General features: G+C 41.5%; 2 protein-coding genes across 3 annotated transcripts; both read right to left on the bottom strand.

Annotated features, from left to right (window-relative positions):
• Positions 1–430: 430 nt before the first annotated feature.
• On the bottom strand, positions 431–10499 carry LOC120314268 (butyrophilin subfamily 1 member A1-like). Of its 2 annotated transcripts, XM_039357183.1 has the most exons (4): positions 10399–10499; positions 6439–6531; positions 3951–4049; positions 431–922 (listed from the first exon to the last, which is right to left on the bottom strand). In XM_039357183.1, exons 1-4 carry the CDS (start codon positions 10466–10468, stop codon positions 687–689), a joined length of 498 nt encoding a protein of 165 aa, XP_039213117.1. In that variant the 5' UTR covers positions 10469–10499; the 3' UTR covers positions 431–686. The 2 variants fall into 2 exon arrangements, with proteins under 2 accessions (XP_039213117.1, XP_039213118.1); XM_039357184.1 differs by lacking the exon at positions 6439–6531 and having other exon boundaries at positions 10399–10467.
• Positions 10500–11510: 1011 nt separating this feature from the next.
• Positions 11511–21412, bottom strand: LOC120314280 (butyrophilin subfamily 1 member A1-like). The gene is made up of 5 exons (XM_039357208.1): positions 21330–21412; positions 19133–19228; positions 16312–16410; positions 14793–14994; positions 11511–11622 (listed from the first exon to the last, which is right to left on the bottom strand). The coding sequence occupies exons 1-5, from the start codon at positions 21391–21393 to the stop codon at positions 11511–11513; spliced, it is 573 nt and encodes a 190-aa protein (XP_039213142.1). The 5' UTR covers positions 21394–21412.
• Positions 21413–21704: the final 292 nt, after the last annotated feature.

Below are 21704 nucleotides of genomic sequence, written 5' to 3' on the forward strand. Positions count from 1 at the left end.
TTCCCCTCTTAAAATATCTCTTTTCTTTTAAAAATATCCTAGAATTATCCTTTGCTGGGGTTTCCCAGACATATCCATTTTCCCTGTGTTTTAATCTCCGTGGATCTGTTGTTTTTTTGATATTTGAATGTCTGAAAAAAATCTGGGGGTTTCATCCCTTAAATATTTGACTCTGGTTAGCTGGCTAGGGGTGGCACTAGGAGACATGAGGAAGGTGAGGTAGAAAGAGACCTTTGATTTAGAAGATAATGCAGTTATCTTCTAAATCAAGCTGGCAAAGGAAGGTCAAAGGAAATCAAAGACATCCGTGACAATGGTCTGCATGGAGAAACACAAGGACCGGAGGAGAACTGAAGGCAGATAGTCTGGAGATCTTCACGTGATGACCCTTTTGCTCCACCATCTCACGGATGGAGAAGAAGCTGTCCATTCCACTTATAGATCAAGAACCAAGCATGGATCTTCTCCCCAGCAAAATTGGCTGTAGGGAAAGTGAAGATTTCAGCATTTGTGTCACCATCAAAGAATGCTATGAGGCCCTGTGAATAATCCAGAGAAACTCGGATCCTTCTCGGCGGATAGCTCAGTAACAAATTTGTCCTGGGCTGAGTGGTGGCTTGATGGTATCCATTAATTCGCTGCACTCCCCAGTAACCTCCTCTTGGTTGAAGGAGAATGTGCCCATTTCAGTTTGCAGACTCCCTAACAATTCCCACCCCCCAGTTTCCTTCTGCTACCACCTCCACCTCCCAGCAAAGCTTCCCAGAGTTAAAGCTCTCGTGGCTTAGGACACTGGGCCAAAGTTCGTATCTCAGAAGACTGCCCTTCACTTGCTGTTTCATTCCTTTCCATCTCACGTTTTTCAAATCAGAAGATACATGGAGCTGGGGGTGAGCTGTGCTTGGATCCAGAGTCAGATTTGCTGTTTGAAAGAAAGAAAATAGTTTTAGGGAGAAGAAATTACCATCTTTTGCATGCCATCTAGTTTTTCTTACGTTATTAATTTACAAAACCCCAAAACAACAGATTTTGTCTGATTGGGCGAAGGATTAAGGCTTTCTGCCCCCAAATCTTGGGAGAACTGGAAGTAATAAGATAAGGTTGGCTGGGAAAAGTAAGCAATTGAATCAAAGAACTGCATGTCTTTTCAGAATTGCTTTTGCTCAATTGTACACAGTAAATTTTCTGTTTTATGGACACTCTATCAGTTGCCTCTGGATGCAATTGAAAAAAAAAACCCCAGACTTCATATTTTATATAAATGTTACCTGGGTAATGCAAAAATTAGGAATTTAAAATAAATTACAAAGTCATGTTGCATAATTAAGATACAGTTTGCATCATTTACATAAGATTTGCCTACATTGTGCACAAAATGGCTCTTGTGTAAAATTTCCATAAATTCTGATTTAACAGATATTTGGTTTTAACAGACATCTTCTTCCTTCCATTTCTCTGTAAACGTGAGGTTTGATTAAAACTTTAATTTTGTTCCTACTTTCCCTCCCCCTAATTCTCTCTTGTTCAAATTAATGATTGCTAGTTTTGATGTGTTGATTGCAGCACCATGTAAACTTGTCTTTTCACATGTTCTCTTTCTTTGCCTCTACAGATGGTTCTCAACTTACAATCATTTGCTTAGTGGCTGTTCAAAATTACAAAAAGCAGTTTATGACTGGTTCTTCAACTTATGACCGTTACAGCATCCGCACAGTCAACTGATCAAAATTTGGACACTTGGCAACTGGGATGTATTTATGAGGGTTATAGCATCTCAGGTTCCTGGGATTGTCATCTGCAACGTTCCTAGGGAATTTCTGACAAGCAAAGTAAAAGGGGGAAGCCAGATTTGTGTAACAATCACATGATTCATTTAACTGTGGTGATTTGCTTAATGACCATGGAAAAAAGGTCATAAAATGGGACATGACAAACTTAATAACTGCCTTGCTTAGCTATGGAAATTTTGGGCTCAGTCCAGGTTGTAAATTGAGGGTTACCTGTATTAAAGTTAAATCATTCAGTGCTTTATTTTTCTACCTTCCATTGCAGAATCTGCTGAAGCACCACAGCACTGAAGCCATTGTTCTAGAACAGCGGTTCTCAACCTGTGGGTCGGGACCCCATTTGGGGTTGAACGACCATTTCACGGGGGTCACCAAACAACACAGTCCGCCATTTTTTCCCCTTTCCTTAGCTGTGCTACTCCCTTTTATTCTATTGGCTTTTGAAAGCCAATAGAATAGATTCTCTTGAATAGAGTCTAATTCTATTGGCTTTCAAAAGCCAGTAGGAATTGTCCAGGCTGTCTCTGCCCTGCTTAGCCCGCCAAAAGTCCCATTCTGCAAACGGTGCTGCAAGTTGTCTGCAGCAAAGGCGAGCTGTCTGGAAGTTTCCACCCCTCCTTGCTGAGCAACTACTAAAAATGTAAGTAAAAGAGGGCTAGGGGTGGGAGGTGGGAGGCTGGCGGGCGCAGGGAGGTTTGCTGGCATGCGTGGGGCCCGGCGGGTGCCTTACCTCCCTTGGCTGGGCCAGCTGGTGGCCCAGCCGGTGGTCGGCCTGCACTGTCTCTGCCTCTTGCCAGCTATGCCTCAGCCGGCGCAGGAGGTGGCACCACGCATGCGCGGCGCTCCCAGGCAGGGAAAGTCCTTGACTTACGACCAGTTGGGTAGTCCTTGACTTACGACCAGTTGGGTAGTCCTCGACTTACGACCGGCTGGGGGTCGCAGCATTAAAAAGGTTGAGAACCACTGGTCTAGAAGTTTTATCTTGTTTATCTTTGCCCTTCTTCCAGGAAAGGGAGGCATGTCTCCAACCAGCAGGAAGAGGAGTATATAGCTCCTGATGTAGGACTGTTTCATCTAGAGGACTAACCCCACCCAGATATTGTGAAACTTAGGCAGAAGGAATATGATACTTGGGGATATGCTTCCCTTGTGTTAATGCCTATGCAGTGCACCTATCCAGAGTGTTTATAAACCATTCCTCTAAAACGGGAGGTCTCACTTTGAAATAGATGTGGATCTAAATTCAAGACGTGAACCTATTATAACTAGCATTGAGCTACACAGCTATGATTTTTAACCCACAATTATTCTCGGATGGCTGATATTGTGTACTGGAACAGTGGTTCTCAACCTTTCTAATGCTGCGACCCCATAATACAGTTCCCCATGTTGTGGTGACCCCCAACCACTTATACATCACCGGGTGCCAGGGGCGTGGCCAAAGAAAAAGGGGAAAAAATGGCGGTCAGCCTTGTTTGGCGACCCCCGTGAAATGGTCGTTCGACCCCAAATGGGGTCCCGACCCACAGGTTGAGAACCACTGCACTGGAAGATGCACATTTCTTTTGAACTCAAGTTCATCACTTTGCTTTTCTATTTCTTTACTTTTGGGGATGGGCTTGAAATAGATCTCCCTCAAACTGGCCTCATTTGGAAACCTCTGAGGGACATTTCTCTCCTTGATACCTGAAGAAAGCATTTCATTTTCTGCTGGATTGTGCCCAAAGGGAGAAAAACAGCAGCAACCTAATTTCTTAACTCAGATGGAAAGACTAGGCAGGCAAACACAGCTCACACCCCTGTTAAGTTCCTGTTGCAAAGTTACCTTTGTTCTTACTGTAGTTCCTGTTGCAACTGAATGGCCAATTTCTTCAGCAATGCATATTGCCAGAGGACAGTATAATAACTACAAAAGGGACTGTATCCCTTTTGAGCAACATCAGATGACCTTGCTTTATTTTGCAGTCCAAAGCCCATTTTGCTAGGAAGCCAAAATGATCACCCTGGAACTTTGAAGGACACTGGATCATCCTGTCGCTGGAGCAAAGTCTATTTCTGAAAACACCTCATCAGTAGGTGAGCTTTCCTACTACATCTTCTATGTCTTTGAAACCACAAAGAGGAATAAATATGTTGCTCAATGCTAGAGCAGTTGGAGTTTACCTTTTACACTGTTTGTAGCTGATCGACAAGGAATACAGTTAAGCAAGCAACTCTGGATTTGGTAAGGTGCAGATTTTGAAACAGAATAAACCTGAAAATCTTTAAAAAAAAAATAATTTGAGTGTAATGCCATCCAACAACACCATCTGGTTTGTATTGGTTCACAAACTGCTCAGGAAAGTAGAAAACCCATTAGACTTTTGGTATTCTGAATTATTTTAAGAAACAAAGTCTCTATGAATAAAAGTAAAATATTAAGAAGTATTTTTGTCTCAGATTCAGTCATTTCAAAGGATTTCCTCACCAATGAGGCCAATTCACAAATTCAAGTTATTAATTGCTTGGTCACTCATGCTGTGGTCATCTACTGTTTGGACTATTGCACTATGTTGTAGATGGGGCTACCCTTGAAAATATACAGAAGCTTCAGCTGGTACAGAATGTGGCCGTGCAGGCAATCTTGGATGCCCAAAGAATGGTGCATGTAACACCTTTGTTGCAGAAGTTGCATTGATGCCAGTTGATGTTTCCTGGTCTAATACAAGGTGTTGGTTATGACCTTTAAAACCTTACATGGTGTGGAACCAGAATCATCTTTGCCCCATTACCTCAGCTCGTCCTGCCCAATCAGGTAAGAAAAGCATGTTGCGGACCCCATCAAAGTCCCAAAGGTGCTTTTTCCAAAAGACAACTGACAGAACTGAAGAAGCTTCTTGGATGAGAAGCAAAATGTTTTCAAAGAAGAAAAAAAACCAAGAAAGTCCAGTTGCTTTTTGGAAAAAGCAACTTTTTGGAAAAAGCAACTTTTTGGAAAAGCAACTGTCAGAATCCAATTATATTTCATCTCTAATTATCAACTATAGAAAACCCCATTTCTGCCCTCTCTGGATTCTGTCATATGATGAAGGGAAGGGGGTGAACAAAGGGGCTTTATGGCCCTCACTTCCTTCAGTATACTTCAAAGGAACTGAATCTGGATAGTACCAAAAGGACTAACCATAACAAAGGGGGCTATTACCTTTCATGTAGTTCTCTCTGAAGTCTCCATCCAGCCGGCAGTAAGGAAAAGGGGGTGGGAGTGTAATGCCTGAGACTGTCGCTGGAAGAAGGGGTTGATTGGGTGGGGCTGTTGGGAAACCCCTTAAAACCTTGAATGGGAGAGCTTGGACCCCAAGTCCCCATCTAGAACACCTGCAACCATTTTCTCTTAATAAAGGATTCCTGTTGGAAGAACTATTCCAAGAGTTCTGTCTTCTTAAGATGCAAAGTGGGGTGGGTCCTTACAGCAACTTTGGGACAACCCTGACCTGGATGACTGAGAATCGCCATAGACATGACCCCATCAAAGAATTCCAACTGGCAGAGTCCAGGAAGAGAAACTTCTCTGCTGTTGTTGTCATCCTTTGAAACATCCTCCCCCCCCCACCCCGGAGGTGAAGCAGGCCCCTGCTCTCCTGGCCTTTTGGAAAGGTGTAAAAACATGGCTCTACAGTGGAGCACACAGCCATAGGGCTGGTTAGCACTGAAAACTCTTCCCTCCCCTTTTGATTAACTTGTACTCATCCTTGCCTCTTTTAAACATTTTATATACTATTTTTATGTTTTAATATTTTATTTGTACGCTGCCCAGAGTCCCTCTGAGAGGAAGATGGGTGGTTTCTGAATTTAATAATTAAATAAAATATCTTGAGTGTGAATATGGTGCTGGTTATTCCTATAGCTAAGAAAAGCATGACAAGCTAGGAGAAGACTTCAGAGACCACACCTGGAATATTGCAACCAATTTTGGTCACTGTACTACAAAAAAGATGTTGAGACCTTGGAAAAAGTTCAAAGAAGAGCAACTAAGATGATCAAAGGCCTGGAGACTAAAACATATGAAGAATGGCTGCAGGACTTGGGTTTGGCTAGTCTAAAGAAAAGATGAAATAAGGGTGACATGATATCAGTGTTCCAGTATTTGAGGGGCTACCACAAAGAGGATGGGATCAAATTATTCTCCAAAGCACCACAGGGCAGGACAAGAAACAATGGTTGGAAACTGATCAAAGAGAGAAGCAACCTGGAATTAAGGAGAAACATCCTAACAGTGAGGACAGTTAACTAGTGGAACAGCTTGTCCTCAGAAATTGTGGGCGCTCCATCACTGGAGGTTTTTAAGAAGAGACAGGACAGTCAATTGTCTGAGATGGTAGGTTTTCCTGCTTGAGTGGGGGGCTGGACTAGAAGACCTCCAAGGTCCCTTCCAGCCAGTGGTGGGAGTCAAATATGTGAACAACTGGTTCTCTGTGTGGATGCCACTTCTGGAAGTCCAATCTGGGCCTGGGCAACAAAAAATTAGCTACCAGTTCTGCTGAAGTGATGCGAACTGGCTGAATCCCACCACTGCTTCCAGCTTCTATTCTATTCTATTCTATTCTATTCTATTCTATTCTATTCTAGTCTAGTCTAGTCTAGTCTAGTTTAGTCTAGTCTATACTTGTCTTACCATGTATGAGAAGAATCAAAAGCACAGCCAGAGCTACATTTCCCACCACCGAAATGCCAAGCACAATCTTGCAGCAGAGATTAAAGGAACAACCTGTGGATATAAATCATAGAGTTTAGCCTTCCATCCCTCCACCAGCTTCCATAACTATGTTGCGGTGATTACAATACTGTGATTAGGCCCAGGTTTACCCTCAGCCATGGAAACTCACAGAATGGTTTGAGGGCCAGGCTCACTTTTCAGCCCGACCTACTTCACAGGGACTATGGATGGGGAAGTAAAGCAGATGCCACGGGTGTCCACAGGATCTTGTTGTCTTGAAGAAAATCATGAAAACAGCATTGTTTAGTTGCACTACAAATTCTGTTCCTCTTGTACTTATGTGTGATGTAATAACAGACCTACAAAAGGGGGTCCATCATTCTTCAACCCCTGAGGAGGATGCTGAAGGAGACATTGCTCTGCATTCCACTCTATTTCCTTTTGGTTTAACTAATTCCTCAGCAAAGTGTATTGTAACAAGAAGAACCCAGAAATAAAAGTCATAAAAACAATTTCAAAGTAGACATTTAAATTGAAACATAAAAGCAAGAGACACGACAGTCCAATTTTGCACATAGAAACTAAATTGTTGTTGTTAGTTAGTTACGAAGTCGTGTCCAACCCATTGTGACCCCATGGACAACATTCCTCCAGGCCTTCCTATCCTCTACCATCTTCTGGAGTCCATTTAAGCTCACGCCTACTGCTTCAGTGATTCCATCCAGCCATCTCATTCTCTGTCGTCTCCTTCTTCTATTGCCCTCAATCTTTCCCAGCATTCGGCTCTTCTCCAGTGAGTCCTTCCTTTTCATTAGGTGGCCAAAGTACTTGAATTTCAACTTCAGGATCTGGCCTTCTAAAGAGCAGTCAGGGCTGATCTCTTTTAAGACTGACCGTTTGAATGCCTTGAAGTCCAGAGGACTCACAGGAGTCTTCTCCAGCACCATAGTTCAAAGGCCTCAATTCTTTGGCGCTTAGCCTTTCTTGTGGTCCAACTTTCACAGCCATACATTGCAACTGGGAAAATCATGGCCTTGACTATATGTACTTTTGTTGGCAGGGTGATGTCTCTGCTTTTTAGTATGCTGTCTAGATTTGCCATAGCTTTCCTCCCCAGGAGCAAGCGTCTTTTAATTTTTTGGCTGCAGTCCCATCTGCAGTGATCTTGGAGCTGGGAAAGCCTTAAGGGAGGACTTAGATTTTTGCAAAGGTCAAAAACAAGCAACTTACAGTCTTTCTTAGGGAGAATTTCAATTATTTTCAGAGCAGCTAATCACACTTTGGCCATAAGTGGGAGCCATAAGTGGTTTTTGTTTTTTGCTTCCTTAGGTGTAGCTGGCAGCAGACTGCTTTGAATATGTATTTTGTAGAGAGAATAAATTATAGGCAGGTGCAACTTAGCAAAGAAAATCATGGGATGCGGTGATGTGCTTTGAATCTTTTCGGTGAGAGATCTTTTCTACAGGCACAGCCATGTCAACCTGCAATGCATTTGAGCAGCCTAGAAAGTCTTCTAGCATAAAATTTGCTCTGAGATCTTCTTCTCTTTCAGGAAAAAGACCTGTGGATGGTGCTGTCCTTACAGGGTTAAGAAAAGGCTTCAGTAGTTGAGGAAGCTGGTTAGTGGATACCCCTGGCTTTGTTTCGCCTTCCCTTGTCACAGGACTGACAAAATGTGGAACAAGTCCATTTAGTTGCTTAAATGGAAACAGGAAAATTCCCCACCCAGAGACGCAATGTCACTGGGACTCTGGCCATCTAGAGACAACAGAGCAGAGCCCAGAGTCACTGTAACAGTGAGATGGGGATGCCGATAAATTTAGTAAGTAAGTTTTAAAATGTTCCTTCTATGCCTGCACCACAGAGACATTCATACTAGCCTCATTTCACCAATATTGTATAAATAGTAGGGCGCACAGGACAATTTTATGCCTCTGTGCGCTCACGGACACCAATCCTGCCACAACGTATAATCTTGCCAGATTTTGCACAGCAGTGATTAAAATCCGCCAGATGATGGATGACCTGTGCCTCAAACCAGCCTTAACATGTCTTTGAATTGTTTGTTGAGAGTATTTTGTGTTTTGAAAGATTTAGTGCGCTATATATTTTTATATATATTTATTTTTTAGCTTTTAAAATTATTATTTGTTTGTATTCCATCCTTCTTATGCTGGTTTATGACTGTAATAATGATTTGGTTGAGTTGCTTAATATGCATTATTCCACTTAATACACAAGAAATGGCAGGATATGAACTTTGGGGCAAACTAAACACCGCAGTCTTCTCCCCTTTCCTAAAGATAAAATTAAAGATGAACCTTGAAGCACACATGCTTATCTTTAGGAATTCAGATCATATGGGTATCTGCATGTATTCCATCTTCTTTGCTTTTTAAATATTTTCTCCTGCCTAATATGACCAGATCATTAGATGATGGAGAAGAGGAAAACAATATGAAATTTAGCTCATAAAAATCTGATAGGGAAGGAGTAATATTTTGTAATAAAAATTTTAAAAAGTATTACGAAGAGCTGTTATACAGACACCAAGAAGTTGGTAAGGCCACACTCGGAATACTGCATCCAGTTTTGGTCACCACGATGTAAAAAAGATGTTGAGATGCTAGAAAGAGCACAGAGAAGAGCAACAAAGATGATTAGAGGACTGGAGGCTAAAGCATATAAGGAAAGGCTGCTGGAATTGGTTATGTCTAGTTTAATGAAGAGAAGGATGAGGGGGGACATGATAGCAGTGTTCCAATATCTCAGGGGCTGCCACAAAGAAGAGGGAATCAAGCTATTCTCTAAAGTGCCTGAAGGCAGGACAAGAAGCAACGGATGGAAACTAATCAAGGAGGGAAGCAACCTAGAACTAAGGAGAAACTTCCTGACAGTTAGAACAATTAACCAGTGGAACAACCTGCCTCCAGAAGCTTTGAATGCTCCAACACTGGAAGTTTTTAAGAAGAGAGTGGACAGCCATTTGTCCGAAATGATATAGGGTTTCCTTCCTGAGCAGGGGGTTGGACTAGATGACCTCCAAGGTTCCTTCCAACTTGATGATGATGATGATGATGATGAAGATGATGGAATAGGGGAAGGTCAATCTAGAAAAGCTTCAATTTTTATGACAATTTTATTAAAAGTTTACAAAAAGCTCAAAAACTAACACAGGTAAAGTGTAGAAGCAAGGAAAGAAAGAAAAAGAAGAAAAAGTGCAGAAAGAAGGAAGGAAATATAAGAAACATCTGGTTTCCTTTGCAGTAAATGTAAGTACTATTATAAAAGTATCTTTTTGCCTATGTTTGCAAAAAAACCCTCTCATTTTTCTATTAGACAGTTTTTTTTAATCATCAGAGCCATACATCAATAAGGACATCTTTTTTCCAATTGATTCAAAAAATCTAAAAGGGGTTTCCAACCAGCTACAGATGTAGATACTGTTTTTCCTCTGATCAAAGAAGTTAACTTAGCCATCCTTATTAGAACATTAACTTCATTTGAAGTTAATTTTTCCATCATCTTCAGCAACCATTCCTCCATTGTGGGTAGTACTTTCCCACCATTATGACAAATTTTAAATCTATTTTTTTTAATCTCTCCAGTTTCTTGTCCCATGGTAGCAACTGAACAAATTTGCTTCAATGTTTAAAACCTCAGTTGTTCACCATGCCAATCAGTCAAAATGGCAAATTTTGTATTTGTAGTCTCCACGAACAAAAAAGAAAAATAATTCTTCATGAACCTGTAGATATTAAGGAAAACATTGTTAACTTTCTCCTTTTTTTTCTACAGTAAAAAAATATAAAACTCCTAGGGACTAGATTCACTTTTACCATCTTCTTAGATTGCCTTAGGGAAAAAAAAATACTGTCCACATACAGAAGCAAGTAAAAAATAGTTTTAAGTCATTACCTTTGCTCTGTTTAGAAGCTTGCAAGTGTCTCTTTGGTGGATCCATATATACATACCCATCTGCGTCCATCTTCCAGAGCTTGTTAATGGCGGTAGCAAGTTTCACAATCTTCAGACGAGAAAGTCCCAATTCCTTGAGCTTTTTAAAAAGCCAATCTGAAGCAATTGCATAATTTTCTTAGAAATCCAGCCCCATAAATGATGTTTCATTCAAAAGGGGGATGGATAGGGTAATTCCTTAATTGCAATCATTAATATACAACTGATGCCTTGTTGACAATTATGGCTTGAAGATGACCAGGAGACAATTTATGAGTTGACAGCAGATAATTTTAGCTTTATTGAGACCCAGAACCTCAAGTTCTGGGGACAAACATCCTATTTCTATTTGATTCCATTTTCCCACCAGATTTAAGAAAGTTGAACTCCATAGTTTCATGACAACTCTTTGGAGAAAAAAAATTTGGAAGACTGGATTGGGAAAAACGGGATGGCTGTTCCATCTCCTAATTAACCTTTTACAATAAAGTAGTGATAGAAGACTCATTCCTGGTTCAGGTTATAGTCATTGACAACCTGTCAGTGAGGGTTCCATGGGATCATGAGTTGCTCTGCATACAGATAGTGCTCCACCTACAACAGTTCACTTAGTGACAAGTCAAAGTTACAACAGCACTGAAAAACGTGACTTACATGCGTTTTTCACACAATCATTGCAGCATCCCTGTGGTCACGTGATCAAAATTTAGATGCTTGGCAACTGACTCATATTTATGAGGATTTGGAGTGTCCTGGGGCCATGTGATCACTTTTTGTGACCTACTGACAAGCAAAGTCAATGTGGAAGCCAGATTCACTTAACAACTGTGTTACTAGCTAAACAACTGCAATGGGACAAAATTCATTTAACAACTATCTTGTTTGGCAACAAAAAGTTTGGGTTCAATTGTGGTCGTAAGTCACCGACTACCTGTATTGTAATTTTGGAGGCCCTCTTATAGTTCCCTCAAATGACAATTGCTGTAGACAATCGCCCTGTCAAGAATGAAACTTTGGCAGTTATGTGCCACTTTTTTTTTACTTGCCATTAAAGTAAGGGGGGATGTGTTGCTTTATAAGTGTTTAGATGGAGAAATGAAACCTTTATGATTCTGCTGAAGACCATGAGAGTCTGAACCGTTTCCAAGAACATTGCAGCAGGTGTGAAGGAGAAGCAGACAGTTCCTATAACAAAATAAAATTGTTTATAGAGACTACGTGAGAGGGTGGGGGTTGGCTAGTGGTATGATTCAAATACCTGAACAACTGGTTCTCTGCATGGGCGCCATTTCTGGAAGTCCGTTCTGAGCTCGGGAGGCCTCCCAGGCCCAGAACAGCCCACCAGAAGTGGCATCCATGCACTTCTGGGTCTTGTGAAAAAGGGCTAGGGCATCAGCCGGTTTGCCAAAGTCAACAAAAAATTAGCTACCAGTTCTACCGAACTGGTGTGAACCGGCTGAATCCAACTACTGGGTTTGGTTGTTTAATTGTCTGAATTGGAGTCTTGGAACCTCAGAATTAATTTTGCTTCAGCAGTACCATGCCGTGTATTCAATAAACAGCAAGGTTTTTGGAAACAGCATGAACCCGGTGATTTATTTGGATCCTCGAGCTGGATGTTGACACACCCATCAGACATAAAATATATTAGTGTCAACATGTCATTGGGAGTTAAATGTAGTGTTCATTCTGGTTCCATCCTTTCTTTTTCTATCCCTCCAAAGCCAAGATTGTTTTTTTCCAGTCTCTGCATCTTCTACTGTAATGGTATGTGGGGAGTATCTCTCCTAGGGAACAATGAGATAAAAGGGGGCATAACCCACAGTTGTATAATGGGCAGAGAAAGAAAGGAATATCCGTGACTCATCAAGGAGTTAAAAAAGGATTGGCGAGAGATTTGTCTTATCAAACTTGCAAGGTTGTGGTCATCCCTCCCAGGAAGACTAGACAGGAAACAAGACCAGATGAGCTAATTCTACTTTATTTTATTTAGTTAAGTTTACCTAATTCTAGTGGTGTGTGGGCAAGCATTATCGTGAACCAACACCACACTAGAAGTGGTGCCATAGAAAATGTGAAGATATGCCAAATGCGAAGATGCCAGAGGATTACTTTTCCTGTCCCATGCAGAGAAGGTTGCTGGACTCCACTTGAAACAGGCAGAATTAAACTCAACTGATGAGGTCATATAAAATTACTTTTATTTTCCAGGTATCCTCAAAACATTAACTCACAGTTATTGCAGAAGTTCTTTTAGAATGTAGGTTATAATCTGGACCCATCTCATAGGTAAAGGAATAATGGATCTCCCCATTCTACACAAATCTTTCATGCTGATACGGAGCTCCTAGCCTAGCCAACGAGGCTAGGATTCATGGAAGGATAATAAAACCTGGCACGTAACAGGATATCTGGTAATAAAGACACAAGACCCTCCCACTGGCCAATTAGAACACAGATATAACCATGTAACAACTAAACTACATTTCCCAGAAGTCCATTTCTTAAGGAGACGGCTTTTTAACCCTTAAAATGCTACTTATACACGCTCTGGTCAGATGGTTACATACTAGTCCACCACATTACTGCTAGTGAAGTTCATGGAGCGTGGTTCGACCATCAGTTCAGAAGTCTACTATGAAATGTTACGAAAACTCAGACGAGCCATCCATAACAAGGGTCGGGGCATGCTGACTTCCGGTGTGGTATTGGTTCATGTTAATGCTTACCCGCACACCGCTAGACATACCGAAGAACTTTTGAAGCCATTCCATTGGGATGTTTTTAATCACACACACCCATAGCCCAGATTTGGTGCTAAGCGATTACTATTAAGCAATTTCAAACCTTGCAAGACATTATGACAAGTGCCTCAATTTGGATGGTGATTATGTCAAAAAGTAATGTAATGTTGTAGTTTTCTACTGTGTATATAAAAGTTCTATATCTGCAAGTGTCTGTCATTGATAACCAAACAGAGGTTTATTTCCGAATTGCCCTTGTATCTTGATTCCTGGCACATACCTAGGACCCATCCATCTTAGAAAATCAGTTGCACCCTTGATCCAACCCCACTATCTTAGACTCCTGCAGTTAAAGGTACTCATATATAGTTCAACAGTTAGTTCCCACACAATCTTCTCAGAAGGAAACATTTAAGGTGATGGATCTTCCATATTGCTCCCAGGAACCTTTAGTGCTATTGTGTAAGAAAAGTCTATTTAGTTACCACAGCCATGAATGGATGAATTCTGTGTCAAAACCATCAAAACTGATAGGCATCAGCTGTTAATTGAGATGAATCCCATAGAAAGATTCTGAAAAAAAAAATTGCTTCTTCAAATTCAGCATGGAAAACACTGAACTGTGAAAACCTGGCTTTCAATATCTGAACCAACCAAAGCAGGTCCCATTGGATGATGGGATCAGAAAATTTAAAATTGTGAGTGGCCAGCAGCATAAAGAGAGCCAATGGCTACAAGGTACATGGTTTGAGGGATGGATTGGCAGATGAGCTTTCAAAATCAAGATAATTAGTTGCGTCCTAGTCCTGCCTAGCACACTTGTTCTCAAATTTAGGAGACAGATTGAAACATGATTTATTCCTTCTAGTCCAGCGGTTCTCAACCTATGGGTCACGACCCCATTTGGGGTCGATCGACCATTTTACGGGGGTTGCCAAAGAAAGCGATCCGCCATTTTCCCCCCTCAGGGGCACCGCCGCGCATGCGCGCCGCACATGGGGGTGCCACCGCACATGCGCGGCACGTTTGTGTGACGGGGGTCGCCGTCACCAAACGTTGAGAACCACTGTTCTAGTCTTTCAGTTAGGAGTATTATTTGACATGAAGCTTATTACTGCAACTCAAAGGATCTTTCATTTAGAATTAAACAAGGTGGTAGCAGAGAGGAAGGACAAAAGAAGTCAAAGGGCACATCGTACAGGAAGGCAGAGAGAAACAGAATAAATGGAAGAGAGGTTAAGGCAGGTGGTCTGAAGTTCTTCCAGCAGGATGATCATCTTTGTCCCACTGTGTCACGGGTGGAGGAGAAGCTGTCCATTCCACTTATAGATCAAGAACCATGCATGAATCTTCTCTCCAGCAAAATTTGCTTTTGGGAAAGTGAAGATTTCAGCATTTGTATCGCCATCAAAAAATGCCACAAGACCTTCTACATAGTCCAAAGAAACTCGAATCCTTCTTGGGGGATGGCACAACTGCAGATTTGTCCTGGGCTGAGTGATTGATTCATGCTTCCCATTCATTTGCTGCACTCCCCAGTAACCCCCTCGGGGCTCAAGGAGAATCGGCCCATTTCTGTTTGCAGATTCCCTAACAATTCCCACCCCCCACCACTCCCCTCCCTCCAGCACTTCCACCTCCCAGCAAAGCTTCCCAGAATTGAAGCTCTCGTGGCTTAGGACACTGGCCATAACGTCATATCTCAGAAGACTGCTGTTCACTTGCTGATTCATTCCTCTCCATCTAACACTTTTCAAATCAGAGGATACGTAGAGCTGGGGATGAGCTGTGCTTGGATTCAGAGTCAAATTTGCTGTGTGAAAGAAAGGATGGGAAAAAGTTCACCCTCAAGTGTGGAACGTATAGCTCTTCAAATAATTTTTATAGTTATCAGTTTGTTTTACAAGAGTAGGAATCTAGAGGTGGGATCTCTCCTCAGTTCAGGGGATTTTTCAGTGAGGAGTTTACAATGATGTTGATTTTAAATACGTAATAAAATTGAAAACCATAAGTAATTTCAAAAGTGTTCAGTACTATAGAGCTCATATCGCAGGGATATATGGAACTGATGTTACATGAAGATACCTTGTCTTCTAGGCAAGACCCCATTAGAAATCAAGGGCGGCAAGTTGCGAAATCTGGACTAAAATTATTTTGAAACGTAGAATGGGGGCAGGGAGAGAAAAAAAATTCCCAATGCAGATTGTAAACAATAGATCGCAATTCATGTGGTTTATCTCTTTATCTGTCTTAGAATCACAGAGCTTTGGTTCACACGAAGATCACAAGTTAAAATAGAGATAAACCGAGTGTGGTTAGCCTCCTTCTTGAAATGGTTCACCTAGCTTGAGACACAAAAATCAAAGTATGCCAGCTAAAAGACTGATTTGTGAGGCCACTAAAACAAACAGAAAAGGAAATAGCATGCATGCATGCACACAACTATTTCCTTCAAAGTTGAACAACTGCGGAACTGAAACTCTCTGATATCGACACTCGGATGAGAATGGATGCCGCTACGTGAAATGCTGAGTGCCTTTATTTTAAACCTAGTTAATATTTTTGCCCAGCTTGCAATTTTATGGCTTAGCCACAGCAGGTCAGAAGAGCTAGGAGGAGATTTAGGGATCCTTCCTATGGATCAGACTTTCTGTTTCCTAATCCTTCCTATTTCAATATAAAACACATCCAAGATTGAGCCAGGTTGTAAAATTACTCCCTGTTTTCTCTTCCTTGCACATTTCTCTTCTTGCACTTAAAGTGGGAAGCCACAGAAGGCACACCTCTACTTTGTGCTGCTCCTGTTTGAATCATTTGGACAACAGCTGCAAAATCTTCTGCCTGGATTCAAACTCTCTCATTGGACAACTTCTATGCTTCTGCTCCCTCCCACTTTTCTTTCTCTTCTAGAATTCCATTGGCCTTGCTTCCTCTAGGTTGGGACTCTTAACCTATCAGAAGCCTGTAAAAAGTATTCTTGACTCTGTAAATTAATGATATCTCTGAGGAGATATCTCAGATGGATCCTTACATCTGGCTTTCAGTTCTCCTTATGTGCTCTGAACATTTAAAAAAAACATAGCTGATATTGATATAGCTGATGTTTAGTGATGGAAATAACCTGGGTTACCTGTTATGTGGCCTTTAGCTGATCCACAAGGAATACAATTCTGTAGACAACTTTGGATCTCTTTTCTTGCCTTGATTCCTTCACTAGGAACCTGTGAAGCTTAGATAATAGCTTGATGTTAGAACACAGTTATCGTGGTTTTCTTCTTTTTCTTACAAAGACATTGTAAGGAGTTTATTAATATATCTAATATATCTTTTGGAGAAGGTGTGTTGGAGTCCTACTGCTTCAAGGGCAGTTTTGGCTAAAGGACTAGCTTTGTCTAAGGACTAGCAGCTACTTAATTCTCACCCCGTGTTTGGCTGTTTGGAGACTCTTCAGGGATAGATGTGGATTTGTTTCTTTTGTGATTTGCAAACTACTTTGGGCAATTTCATTCTCAGAGGGGAGAAGCAGTGTTCGAATCTGAACGATAAATATTTTGATTTGGCTTTTTAAGGAAGTGATAGATGGAGCAGATCACCAATGCTACTAAGTGTTTGCCAAAATTTGCAGCACTGATTCTGAAGCGAGTGGAGGAGGAATAGAAAGTGAGGTTCCATTGGCTGAACCTCGCTTTCCTCTAAATTCAAAGTGTGGAGGGCTTTTCTTGGGCTAAAAGTTTTACTCAGGCTTTGAAAGGCATGTTGGGACCAAAAATTAGCTGAATTTAATTTTGTTATCCCTTTAAAAACAGCCATACTCAATTCGGCTACTTTCCAATCATTGATTTAATTCTTTCTCCATTTTCATCACATTAATGGACCACTTTATTTTTTTTTAACTTTATTGAATGTTTATCCTGCTTTTGTTACTTTATAAATAAGGGAGCGAACATACCTAATACTCATTCCTCCCATTTTATTTAGACTTCTGTTCTTTTGATATCATTTCTAATGGTTGTAAGCAGAACCATGTTTTTGAGATTGGTGGCCATATTGACACTGGATTGAATGATTGATTGATTGAATGAATATAATTAAAAATACTATTATATAATAATAGCAATAGTATTTAAATTTATATACCACTCCATAGTGCTTTACAGCAATCTCTGGGCAGTTTACCATGTCAGTATATCGCACGCCCAACAATCTGGGTCCTCATTTTACCAACCTCGGAAGGATGGAAGGCTGAGTCAACCTTGAGCTGGTCAGGATTGAACTCCAGGCTGTGGGCAGTTTGCTGCAATACTCTGAGCTTTCTCTGGTGACAGGCAAGATAGTCAGGACTATGAGATTGAAGCTCTGCCACTCCTTATGTGTCATGCACACATGATTCACATGTGTGCATGCCACTTTACTCACACAGACAAAAAGAGAGAGAGATGGGGCTTTGCAGTGACCCTCTTGAATTTGTGTTTTCTTTGTGAAGCTTCATGGTGATCTGTGTAATCTGTACCTCACGCTCTAGTTGTCAATTGTCCCAACTTGTTAGAAAAGAAAGATTCTCAGGCCTATAGTTAGCCAAAGGTATACTTTACTAAAGCTAAGTGGTTACAGAACAAGAGAAGCTAGATTTGAGGTTTTTGCACTCAAGCATATGGTTAACTTTCCCTTGTTCCCATCCACCCCCCTGGTTATCAAAGAGTGTCCAGTTAGGTGCTAACAAAGTATTTGGGAAATAGACCCTGTGTCCACAGGCTGAATGTTTCTGCAGTCCTTTGCTTGACCTTGGAACAGCTGGCAATTCTCCCAGGATGGTGCAATGCTTAGTTTCAATTCCTCCTGCTAACCTTCCCCCTTCTCCCACCCCGACAATCCCTCCCCCCATTGCTATGTCAGGTTAACACAATGGTTCTCAACCTGTGGGTCGGGACCCCATTTGGGGTCGAACAACCATTTCACGGGGGTTGCCAAACAACGCAGTCCACCATTTCCCCCCCCCCTTCTCCTTAGCTGTGCTACTCCCTTTTATTCTATTGGCTTTTGAAAGCCAATAGAATAGACTTTCTTGAATAGAGTCTAATTCTATTGGCTTTCAAAAGCCAATAGGAATTGTCCAGGCTGTCTCTGCCCTGCTGAGCCCACCAAAAGTCCCATTCTGCAAACGGTGCTGCACCAGTTGAATAGTCCTCGACTTACGACCAGTTGAGTAGCCCTCGACTTACGACCGGTTGGGGGTTGCAGCATTAAAAAGGTTGAGAACCACTGGGTTAACAGCAAGCAATGCATAGCATAGCTGAATGGCAGCCCTGATGCTACTCCTCTGCAGCCAAAGAAAAATATTGTGAGGGGAAATGGGAAGACTAAGATATTTATAACCTCTGCTCCCCAGAGTTCTGCCTCTTAAAATGGGGAACGAAAACAACGCTCTCTTCAACTTTGATTTGTTCCCGGGGGGGGGGGAAGGAACAAAAGATGTTCCTAGTGAATGATCAAATATTGATTTTCCTGCCACCAAGTATTGGAGAGAAGTGGGAAAGACAGAGGAGGAAAAGAATTAATGGACATATTGATGTATTAATCAGGGAGGAAAAAAAATGAGCGTTAGTTGGAGAAAATAGTGCTCTTACATAGGTCTTCAATCCCCTTTTTCACGGTATGCTGAAGACAACTCATGTTTCAAAGATTATGTTTTCTTTTCTTTAGAAATAGAATTGTATCATCTTTAAGACAAAGAGAAATCAACAGACTTATTTTTAGAAAATGTAACCCTGGGGGCAAATGCTAAAGGGGGCAGGACTGGTGCTTTCAGATCAGTGTTGATTCCTGGTGACTGCATGAATGAGCTGTTGCAATTGCACAGTGGAGTCAGTCCTGGTTGTTATTAGTCAGGGGTTGGGTGCTGACTTTAGGGCCAGTTTTGATTTTCAGATTATAGGATGACACCAGATCATTACCTGAGAACATCAGAACGATCAGCGTGCACTTCAGAGCAATGCTTGCAATCAGCAATATCAAAATAGCAATTCTGGGCCAGAAGCAAGACGGAGCATCTGTGGAGCATTGGGAAATAAATACAGTAAAAACAAATCAATAACATTGGGAAATGTAAAGCGTTCTTATGAAACAGCTGGATTCATTGTAGCTGATGGATCACCTGCACAATATTGATAGGTATAGGAGAGACATCTGCAGTGTGTATAGGGTGTGTATGTGTGTCAAAAAACCAAGATGAGTAGGAAGCCATGGAGATGACCTTGCAGAAGCCATCCAGAAGCCATAAGAATACAACAGAATAACAAAATAATAGAGTTGGAAGGGACCTTGGAGGTCTTCTAGTCTAATGCCCTGCTCAGGAAGGAAACCCTATATCATTTGAGACAAATGGTTTTCCAGTCTCTTCTCTTCCAGTCTTTCCACTGGTTAATTGTTCTAACTGTCAGGAAATTTCTCCTTAGTTCTAGGTTGCTTTTCTCCTTGATTAGTTTCCATCCATTGTTTCTTGTCCTGCCTTCAGGCGCCTTGGAGAATAGCTTGACTCCCTCTTCTTTGTGGCAGGTAGAGAAGAAGCATGTATTAAGTCCAGGTTATTGGGAAAGTATTTTTAAAAAGATTGCCCCCTCAATTCCTGGGTGTATAAGAGGGACAGAAGGGCAAAAAACCAGCCAAACTGGCACGATTCCGTTACTGTATTTCAATGAAATATGCAGATAGTCCTCGACTTATGGCCACAATTGGGGTCAGAATTTCATTTGCTAAGCAGGGCAGTTGTTAAATGAGATGCCTAATTTTATGACTCTTTTGACACAGTTGTTAAGCAAATCACTGCCATTCTTAAGTGAATCACACGTTTGTTAAGTGAATCTGACATCCCCATTGACTTTGCTTGTCTGAAGCTGGCTGGGAAGGTCACAAGTGATGATTGCATGACCCCCCCCCCGGGATGCTGCAATGGTCATAACTATATGCTGATTGCAAAGCACCTAGATTTTGATCATGTGGACCGTGGGGATGTTGCGAAGGTTGTAAGGGTGAGAACTGGCCATAAGTCACATTTTTCCAGTGGCATTGTAACTTCCAATGGTCACTAAACAAATGGTTGTAAGTCAAGGACTACCTGTAGTTCTAATATGCCTGTGGAGTTGATTTCCTAATAGGGTCCACCTCATAGAGCTGATAAGATGGCAGTTAGGGCAATATAACTGAAGCCCTGCCGTGCAAGAGATGTAAAAAAAATGAGATGAAGCTTCAGCTATGCCAGCATCTTGACTTTTTTTACACACATGCACCCTGGTGCATAACTTACAGCAGTGATGACGAACCTTTTAGAGACTGAGTGCCCAAAAACCGGCCCACCCCCGCTCTGCCCAGGCGGTCCTGCAGCGCCATGGGGGCCACGCCCTCCACCAGCACCCCGCAGCATCATCTGCTGCCCAGCTGCCATGTGCTAGGCTGTGCAGCTCTGCACAGGCCGCACCCGGGGGTGATTCTTCTTTGGGGGGGCTGCTGATGAGGAGGGGGCTACGGGAGGAGGCGTGGCTGGGGCAACAGCATGCGTGCCCACAGAGAGGGCTCCAAGTGCCACCTCTGGCACTAGTGTCATAGGTTCGCCACCACTGACCTACAGCTACAGCCTTGCATATCAGCAAGCCGATGTCAAGCGTGGCTAAACTTTTCAGAAACAAAACCATTTCTGAAACCTACACAAAAAAGACAGACAAAATCAGCCTCAAGGACTGATATAACTGTTCTCTTAAAACCACATAAAAGCGTCTTATTGCTAAAACAAGCCCTTGTCAAATGTAAGTATTTTTCAATAAACTTGAAATGAGAGTAAAAAGAGACAGCTGCATTTTTTTAATTTATTTTTTTGCCCTGTTTGAGATTGAAATTAGACAGCAGGGGTGCACAGTTCGAAGCCTCTGGCCTACACCTCTCATCTCTTTTTTTTGGCCCTGCAAGTCTCTTGTCTCTCAACAATGTAGCTGCTGAAATTTGCTTGCAAAATAGCAATTTAAATTTAATTCCTTTAAAAAGAAAAAAACTGGGTCTTTCTTTGGGCTTTACTGTATTTTATGCTAATATCAAAAGATGCAGTCAAGAATAGCCTCATGGTTCAAAAAAGTGAAGGCAATTAGAATATTAATTCAGTACCTTTGGGCTGAGTTGATGTTAGTGTGGGGTGAACTCCTGGTGGTTGACGATTCATGTTGAGCATCTCTCTGCCTTAAAGAAGCCCATCAAAACAAAAATTGAAAATGAAAAAAACCAAGCCTCCCAAAAAAGGGAAGTCAATTTATGTAACTACTTCGTTTCCATTCCTTAGCAGCCTCTATCTTTTTTTATCAACAAAGTAGAGATTGATTTTTTTTAAAATATACATTTTATTGGTTTTTTTAATTCTAACATTAAAATGCTCAGGAAAACACCATGGTGAAAGGGTAATCAATCATAACAAAACAAGTCATATATATATATAACTAAAATTAATACCTTAAAAAAAATCCCCCCCTCTATTTCGTCACATAA

Source organism: Crotalus tigris, unplaced genomic scaffold (genome assembly GCF_016545835.1).
Source record: "Crotalus tigris isolate CLP2741 ecotype Arizona unplaced genomic scaffold, ASM1654583v1 scf7180000018867.1602434, whole genome shotgun sequence".
In the NCBI taxonomy this organism is placed as follows: domain Eukaryota; kingdom Metazoa; phylum Chordata; class Lepidosauria; order Squamata; family Viperidae; genus Crotalus; species Crotalus tigris.

Coding starts and splice junctions, on each gene's coding strand:
- LOC120314268 (XM_039357183.1), bottom strand. CDS start 10,468: ATGGACGCAGATGGGTATGTATATATGGATCCACCAAAGAGACACTTG. Junction 6,532..10,398: donor AGCTTCTAAACAGAGCAAAG/GTAATGACTTAA, acceptor TTATATCCACAG/GTTGTTCCTTTAATCTCTGC. Junction 4,050..6,438: donor TTTGATTCTTCTCATACATG/GTAAGACAAGTA, acceptor TTTTTTTTAAAG/ATTTTCAGGTTTATTCTGTT.
- LOC120314280 (XM_039357208.1), bottom strand. CDS start 21,393: ATGCTCAACATGAATCGTCAACCACCAGGAGTTCACCCCACACTAACA. Junction 19,229..21,329: donor AACATCAACTCAGCCCAAAG/GTACTGAATTAA, acceptor AATGCTCCACAG/ATGCTCCGTCTTGCTTCTGG. Junction 14,995..16,311: donor AGCTAAAGGCCACATAACAG/GTAACCCAGGTT, acceptor TCTTTCACACAG/CAAATTTGACTCTGAATCCA.